Source organism: Megalops cyprinoides, chromosome 4, assembly GCF_013368585.1.
Source record: "Megalops cyprinoides isolate fMegCyp1 chromosome 4, fMegCyp1.pri, whole genome shotgun sequence".
NCBI classification, from domain to species: Eukaryota; Metazoa; Chordata; class Actinopteri; order Elopiformes; family Megalopidae; genus Megalops; species Megalops cyprinoides.
In genome coordinates, this window is record NC_050586.1 from 37,332,160 (window position 1) to 37,341,338 (window position 9,179).

General features: G+C 40.1%; 1 protein-coding gene across 1 annotated transcript; it reads right to left on the minus strand.

Moving 5' to 3' along the window:
• Positions 1-3,968: 3,968 nt before the first annotated feature.
• On the minus strand, positions 3,969-6,217 carry LOC118776744 (proteinase-activated receptor 2-like). The gene is made up of 2 exons (XM_036527274.1): positions 6,069-6,217; positions 3,969-5,584 (listed from the first exon to the last, which is right to left on the minus strand). Exons 1-2 carry the CDS (start codon positions 6,136-6,138, stop codon positions 4,497-4,499), a joined length of 1,158 nt encoding a protein of 385 aa, XP_036383167.1. The 5' UTR covers positions 6,139-6,217; the 3' UTR covers positions 3,969-4,496.
• Between the last annotated feature and the right edge of the window lie 2,962 nt (positions 6,218-9,179).

The window sequence follows — 9,179 nt, forward strand, 5'->3', positions numbered from 1 at the left end:
TAAATTAATATCACAGAGGAAATTACAATTAAAATGTTAGGTGTGTATTCCTACCTGCCTGCTATATACCACTGTTAACCAATGTTATTTATATGATAAGGTATATACAGAACCATACAAAAAAACAAAATCGCATGTTTTGTTCAGCTGATAATGCAGCATTTTTATCTGGCTCAAGCTTGTGTAGCATGAATATCCCAAGGATGATAATCCGATAAATCCAAGGTATTTCTGCCCTCTCATGGTCATTGTGTTTTGAAGCTGTTGGCTGCTGCGAAGACGACTGTTGAATAAAGTTTCTCCTTATGCTACCACAGCACTGATTTATGAGGCATATGTGAGAGATTAAGGACAGGGTTATTATAAGCAGAGTAGAAGCGTGCTCTCATAACTCAAACAGCGTACAACAGTTGTACAGACTGCATCATTCATCACAATGGGCTGGAGACTGCATTGCCGACAGAGCAGTGCTGGGGGTCCATTCTAAAGTGCCTGTTACTCTGCAGCACTGATCTGAGATCAGGTTACGTTAAGTGTTTGCCCATCACTTGCTCACTGTCTGCGCATCAGACAACAGGGTTGCAGAGAGAGCTGGTTGTTACAGTCATACCCAGTCAAACCCAGAAGCTAAAAAATAGGCAATTAGACAGCAATCTTTTCTATAACAGGACTGTTCAGCTCCATACAATAAGTTATTTTTGCATAATCAAAAAAGTTAAAGTATAAAGTATAAGTTAAAGTTAAAGTTAAAATATTATAAGAGGATGTTAAGCTCAGTTTTACAACCTATGAAAATGAAAGATGATGCCTTAATGCAGCATGGCTGTTTTTATCACTCCTGCATGCAGACAGCTCGGCCTGCACTGGCCTCACAGCATAGCTTTTCTGCCTCCTGGTGTTTAAACTTATACTTACAGTGCAGAGTACTGAGCTTGGAAATATTTATTTTGAAGGCTTCTAAGAGAGAAATAACAGAAACAGGTATGACTTAGTGCAAAGGAGTAACAGCAACATTTTTTAGTTACAAAGCAATCAATCTTTCAGTTTCCATGGCTGTTTTAAAATGTCCTGTTATGTTTTTGTGTTTTAACTTTCAGCAACATTTATACACTTAGAAAGTATACACTTCTCTTTTCTGTTATTTATCCAATGTACCTGTGTCACCCCAGTGTCCTCTTAAGAGATCAGATATTGGATCCCCGGTGTTGAGGACTGTAATCAAGGCCATTCTGGCAATACTGTATCTCTCAGCTGTGTCTAAACTGAGTTTCTGATTCACAGTGTGCACAGGTGACAGCTCTGTTTCATTCTCATTACCTGGAATGCTCTATGCTTTCACATGAGAACAATAGACCTTAACGCTAACCCTGGCAGCTGCAGTTTATGGCTACATTTAAATGCCACAAATGTTAAAAAAGGAGAAGGTTTCAAATTCAGGTCAGACGCCAGGGGGTTGTCTCGATACTGAAAGCTCAAGCCAAAAGTTATACATTTCAGGTTCTGCTCTTGGATCAAATAAATAACATGACTGAGAGCGGTGAACCCCATTACTGACCGAAATGAAAGTTTGTCATACAGGCAACAGATCTCTTTCAAATGTGTTCATGCGGTTATACAGAACTGTGGTTGTTCTTCTGCAGTCTTTTTTTTTCACCCAGCACACAGTGGGGGACATTTCCTCTTCAGACTCGTCAAACAGGTTCTGCTACATACATACAGGACTGGAAGACATGGGAGAGACGTTCAAACAGTGTAAACACCAATTCACAAAATGAAATTACTCATGTTCCTAATTCAATCTAATAGCTACAGCACTTTTTTAAATATAAACATGACCACGGATTGGGTATGCTGACATAATTAAACATATAGTGTGAAAAATCCAAAAAGCATAATTTTTTTAATACCTTTACTCATGATGGCTGTATAAACGCCACCTAAAGCAAATAAACTGAATTAGCCACATAAAGAGCTTGTATCATGAGTTCTATAGTACAACTAACAGTGCTTATCATACAACATTTTCGTTGGCAAAGGGTTAGGTTAGCAGATAAATGAAATAAATCTAAAATCTCTTTACATTCCAATGTTTGTTTTCACTCAGGTCTAATCATCCCTCTGTCGTCCTCTCTTGAACATTTACCTTTGCCCTCTCGGTTGTGGGAAAGGTGCCTCACAATAGCACCCCGCCCCTTGGCTGCTGTATTGACTTTCAGCTTCAGTGGTCTACTTTACTCCTGTTGGTCTTTTGTCCTTATACAAAGACAGGTATTTCATTAATCGCCGGGGCCTCACCTTCATATGCAAATCAATGGATGTGGGGGAAGGTGGCTTAGCAGCAGACTGGCTCCTCTAGTTCCTAACCCCTGACATGAGTGGTACTGTATATTACTCCTGGAGTTTAGGTGGCCAAAACTGTAATACCTGCTTGCCTACATAACTGTTAGTCCCGTGACATACTGTGTGTAACAGGAAAAGTGTAGTAATGTGGCATGTGGATCCAGGTTTCTGGAGTGATGTCATGCGTTAGGAGAGGTGATTTCATCTGCATTTCTCTGGAAGGAACCGACAATATGCGAGACGAAACCTCACCTGAATTCCAGCGTAATGTTTGGTGGAGGGTAGAGTGCTGAAACCGGTTTGACCAAGTTACCCCCAGTTTCACATTTTACCTACATACCTCTCCCTGTGAATGGTTGCTAACCTAGCCTGCTTTAGAAGTGGTGAACAACCTGACAGCATTATTTCATCATTTTTACAATTATCTGCATCTTGCTTTGTAAATGAAAACTTAACCTGATTTTATATATCTATAAAGTAATAGCGACGTGTGATACTTAAACAGATACTGACCGCTCATCTCTTTATTTAATTGATGTTGGGGGAAAAATGTTACATGTTTAATGCTATTCTCTGTCAAATCTTCATTAGTCTTTAATAAAGCATTCTGAAAATTATGTTGGCTCCTCTCCTGGGAATGTGGGGTGGAGAGTGACACTCCACCCACCCCCTGAGGTGACAAATAGTTGGAATTGCATGCTTCTCCAAACTGACGATTTTACTTACAGAGAAGACCAAAGGTAGCTGGGATTCATGCAAACGGCAAATTTACACTGTACATAAACATTACACAGAACTGTGGATGAATTGACCTAATTTACTACATTCTGATGACCCTGTTGTAAAATAGTGCAATAACAAATACATTTACATCTGTTGATTGATTTACCATGCCTAGAGTTAAAGCTGTCAGACTGATGTCCAATGATTATGTTACCTTGTTGATCAGTGCAACCCTTCTCTCTCTGATACGGACAGGGAGTTCAGATTAAGAGGACAGATAGTCTAGTTCTGTACTGTTTTGGGTTAAAGATTATCACAGTTTTCATGGGTTTTAAAATCTTAAATTTGGACCTGTACAGACACAGAAAATGCATAGAAATGCCAAAATTGTAAAGGAACTCAACTGTTGGTATTTTTTTAAAAATTAGGTCAAACCTTGTATATTGTTATTTGGGAACAAATGTTAGAAGGCATAATTGTATAATTCTTAACAATTTCAACAGTCAATTCCTCTGGAACAGCAACCACACAATATTTACAAAGCAGAAAGACGTCATTCACATGTCTGCCTTTTCCATATCAGATAGCATCACTAATGAAAAACAATGCAGAGACGCATAACAAGTTTGGTCACGTCAGAGCAAAGCCAAACCTGCTATCTGCCCAGAAACCGGGCTGTAAAATAGAAACTAGTGAGCCACACACTTATACACCATAGAGGAAAAGACTAAAAATAGACAAACCTGTATTTGTGTCACTTCCCCCTAACAATTGCTCTAATGTTGTCACTGCAACATTAATGCATAACAGAATGTGTCTTAAGAAAGGGCTTGAAAAACATTGTGGTAATTCATTTTATTGAAAAAATACTTTCAGCTTTATAATAATGCAAAACTTAAAACACCACATTTCAAAATTTAAATAAGCTTAAAACTTATTTACAAACTTATAACAATGCTGGCATTATAAACACAAAACATTAAATTACAAAGTACAAAAAAAGACAGCAAGACTATGAACTGCTTAGCAAAGAATATTAAATAAAACATCTGCCATTTAGCAGTGCAACAAAAACATGTTCACTGGCAAAGCAAAGCCCTGGGTCCTTATGAGGCGAGTGGGTTGCCATTGCAATTTTTTAAAATAAAAAAATGTGGAATTCAACATTCACTTTTATGATACAGAACTCCATTCTCTCACAGTTATTTGTGCCTGTGACCTTTAGACATTTAGATGGGGGGTTACTGATAAAACTAAGCATGAAAAACACCCATGCGGGTAACCACTGTTCCACGCCCCCCTGTATTCTACTGGAGTTAATGGCATTCTTCCGCAAACACAATGCAGGAAGTGAAACACCTCCCACGCGTTGCAAGTCGTTTGGCAGCGTCGCTGTCGGCCCAAAGGGAGCCCGACCTTCCCCTACCCTCTGATCAGCAGGTGCTGGTCTGCGTGTTGCTCTCAGAGGTGTAGACCTGGCTCTTCTTGGAGTACTTCATGGAGCTGAAGGACACCCTCATCCTCTCCACGGTCCGGTTGCTCCGACAGAGCAGAGTGTTCTTCACGTTGTCCCGGAAGTCCTCCGACACGTAGTAGTAGATGAACGGGTCCAGGCAGCTGTTGAGGCTGGCCAGGCAGAGCGTGGTGATGTAGAAGCTGTAGCCGTTGTTGGCGATGCCCTGTTTCACCAGGGCGTAGTGGACGATGAGCATGACGTTGCTGGGCACGAAGCACACCAGGAAGGTGACGAGGACGGTGACGATCAGCAGGATGGCCTTGCGGCGTTTCTGCCCCACGCCGTTGTCCGAAATGGAGTCCCCCAGCGTGCGGAGCAGGCAGATGTAGGCCACGATGATCACGAGGGACGGGACCAGGAACGCGAACACGGCCATGAAAATGAAGTAGAAGAAGGGGTACTTCACGTCGGGGAAGGGGTCGTTGGGGTCGGTGATGATGTTGACGTCGTGGCAAGTGGTGATGCCCAGGTTGCCTATCTTGGCCGTCTGATCGTAGAGGTACAAGGGGGTGGTGCTCAGCCAGATAAAGACCCAGATGGCGATTGAGACACCGGTGGCGATTAGATTGTTCTTCCTCTGCTGCGACAGAGGGTGGGCGATGACCCAGTACCGCTGCACACTGAGGCAGGCAATGAACAGGATAGAGCAGTACATATTGCCATAGAAAAACCCAACCAGTACTTTGCAGAGCCCTTCTCCAAAGATCCAGTTATTCCCGTTAAAATGGTAAGCGATCTTCAGCGGAATCCAGACGACGAAGAGCAGGTCAGAGATGGCCAGGTTGGCCATGTAGATAGCGGCTGGGTGCTTCTTCTTGGTTCTGAAGAGGAAAACCCAAATTGCCATGGCATTGGCAGGCAAACCAACGACAACAACAACAATGTAGACTATGGGGAGGAAGACCGTCGTCAAACCACTCTTTAAGGCTTCAGCAGTCACACTGTCCACTTCAGTGTTATCTTCATTCTCCGGATCTTTGTAGCCAATGAATCCTCGTGCCTTTCCTAACAAAAACATAAAACATTAACATTTCAGGCTTTGCAAAGAAGACAGATTCATAGCATAAGCTCAGGGAGCTTATGTGGTTTACCATACAAAGCTGTTCACCACAACATGTTTTTAGTTCTTGCCCAACAAGTAACACCACAACAGATTGAACATTCGTGCATTTATTAACTACACTGCTTTAAAAATTCTTTTGCAAAACAGTATCGTTTATTTCCTAAGAATTATTGACGTGGTCTTAAATTACTCGTGAACTGTTTGTCAGATCCCCGCATGAATTGTTACACCAGCGCCAACGTTTACTATCGCGCTATTCCTGCTTGCTGTGCGATGATGTTCAAACACAACTTTCCACATCCAACCGTGTGATTAAGAATCTTTAATTTAATTGTAAGAATCCCCAGGTCCGAAAAGCGACTTCCCCCTGATTCCTAGAAAAAGATAATACTGCCAGTGTCATCTGTAGCTAGACGGAAATCTTACCTGCTCGAGCACCTGTTATTAGGGCAGAAGACAGGAATATCAGTAATTGCACCGTGCGTGTTGAATCCATTGTAAATACGGTGGTGTATTGCTCCTTTTCGGTCGACGTTCGTCCAAACGTCGAGGGAAGTGAACAACTTTTTATTGTCGCCGCTACTCAAATACTGCCCTGCTGACTGGAACTGCAGGGCACGCCCTCCGCCATAAGAGGTTGGGTTACCTGCGCAACGTCACACCTATGTGTTCTCGACAGTATCTTGACTGCGGTTTCATGTTTACAGGAGCGACAGCGATCTGACTTGGGCGTGAGTAAGAGCTGATCTAGCACCAGATTCCCCTACCACAACTCTGATCGTTACCGTTGTAAGACGCATGGCAAAACTGCTCCTACGTCATCACTTGGAGCGATTTGCACAGTTAACCAGGAAGTTTTTTTACAAGTCTATTTATAACAAGGACACCCAAACAATTCCTCGTATGCTGTCATTGTTTATTTCTTTGAAAGCCTGCTTGGTTTGCATCATGGAAAAATTAACTGTCAGAATTTTCAAAACGATTGGCTATCGTTGGAAATATATTCTTAGAGTAAGTATGTTGGTTAGGAAGTTTGTTAACAAGGCTAGATTTGTCAATCACGTGGTCAGTATTGGTGAAATTTATAAATTGAGTCAAATTAAAGAATTTATTTATTTAAGTTGGGGTGGGAGGTGGGCAGGTTTCTGCTGATTTGCAGTTTGTGTCTCTTAATAACAGAAATACTTTATTGATATAATAATATTGTGTGCATATTAATATAATTAATATATTAATCTGCACATAAGCATAAAGAGTCTCAGCTTTTCTCAGAATTTGATGCTACAGTATTATAAAGGGGTGTTTATTATATCGTAGTTTAAAATTCAACAGGTGAGTGGTGAAAGAAAAGGTGTGTGCTCAGTTCATGTTATTATTAACAAGGACTCGAATATTTAACGAACGTCACAGACATGGATTACAAAAATGTTGTATGTTTGCATGAATACCCAAAACAACATGCTAAAATGTTGTTTACTAATCACTTTAGTAAGTAAACCTCAAAGTTTACTGAGTTCATAACTGATATCTGGTGTTTGTAACGTTGGTTTATCAATACAGCTCTTGTATGTGTGACAGTCTGGAGAACTCTTCTCGATCGATATTTTCACTTCCTGTTATATTTTTGTGGTCAAAGATTCTCTAGAGTAACACAATTTACAATTACTAAACAATAAATATACTTTATAGCCGTAAATGCTGTAATCGCAGCTGAATATTTCATCAGTTTTTTTTTAAAACAAGAGATACTTTTACACAAGAGGTCATAGACAAACCAGCAAGGAATGCTACCCAGAGAGAGAACAAGAATTTGGTCAATGTTTGACACTGTATGCAAGTCATGCTGCGTGTTTATATGACCTTGTAGACCGTAAAGTCTGCATTTATTAGCAGTTGTATCAGAATATTGCTCTTTCATGCATTTCCCCAGAAATAAGATGAATGATATATACATTTGTATGTTCACTGCAAATATTATCGGCCATTTTAGCAACATTTCACATCAAATCTACCACCGTTTGAGCAGATTTAATTAGATTAGTTGGTGTTTTAATTGACTGAGGAAACTGTTTGGATTAGCGCTGCTCTCAGAACTTCGGTCATCTTCAGTACCACATTATGATCAAATGTGTGGCAGAAGAGGAAAGAGGAAGCAATCAGTCACAGCTCAGTTGACGTGATGTTGGCACATTTGTTTGCTTTGTGGAAACCCTTCTTGTAAGCAAAATTTACATTGATTGCATTTAACAAAACAAAGTGGACACATATTACTATTCATTTATCTGTTTATTGAGTCTGCTCAAAAGAGTATCTTTTTTGTTTTACAGGTAAAATACAAAGGCACCTCTAAGCCTTAATCACAACACTGCTATTTTACTAGCATCTTGTGTACCTGTAGTCTTAAGTTTTAGTGCCCAACACTAACACCCCCCCCCCCCCCCCCCCCCCCCCAACTACACACACACACACACACACACACTCCAAATATGTTCACTTCCCACATTCCACATTTCTCACTTGCCAGTAAAAACCTTTAAAATGAACAAGAGCTTTGAACCGGAATGGTGTATCATTGAATCAAACTCAGTTATTGCTAACTGCTAAATGAATAATTAACCAAAGCTAGAAAGGATAAAATAGTAAATTTAGCTCAAAAATAGTGTTATTGTATCATTATTTGTGAAAGCTGACTCGCAGGGCTATCGAGGCAGGACCTGCGGTAAAAGTTGTACACCACTAGAGGGCAACATTACTTCATTTACGAGACTGAGTGGGACGATTTCCATGTGCGGTCTTACTCTTATTCTTCATGGCATGTTAATATAATGTCAACAGTGTGACTCAGTCCAAGCCTCTATGTACTGAGTGTGAAACAGAACCCGCTATGGGAGATTTTCCCCATACATCTGTTATTATATTGTCATTTATGGCCATTATTGTTAATTTGAGTTTATCTGGTAAATTAAAATTGACTTCAATTTGAGTTAGTCAGAGAATGAAGAATTTAAAATTTAAAGATGCACTACACGCAGGACAACAATATATATATGTGTGTGTGTGTGTTCCTGCAATTGACAGGGTATTTAATGATATTTTATGTTTTCATTAACATCTAAAATACTGCAGATTTATTGAAAGTAATTATTTGTTATTAGCATTGCAGTGTCCCATTTAAAGGACGTATTGTACAAAATGTACAATATTTAATGTGAAAGATGCATAGGATGTGCTGTATGTTCTATGCTTTAAGAAGAAAAAGCTAATTTGGGGATATACTCTCTATTTTTCACAGTTTAGTAAAACTAGGCTCCTCTTCTTGCCAGTCTTGCTGGCCACATTATCACAAGTAATGTGATGACATCACCCTTATCATTTCTCTTCTCTTCTTGTTGCCATTGTTTAAAAAGGAAGAAGCCAATCACAAAAAGGGCAGGCAACTTCGCAGTAGGTCAGACTTGCAGCTGCAAAATACACAGTCATACGGGAGCCTGATAATATTTATACTGGGAATCTGCTCGTCAAGCATATCCAGTGGAA

Excerpts from the sequence above, each read along its gene's own strand:
- LOC118776744 (XM_036527274.1), bottom strand. The coding sequence starts at position 6,138 with ATGGATTCAACACGCACGGTGCAATTACTGATATTCCTGTCTTCTGCC. Across the intron at positions 5,585-6,068 it reads AATAACAGGTGCTCGAGCAG|GAAAGGCACGAGGATTCATT; the intron begins GTAAGATTTCCG and ends TGTTTTTGTTAG.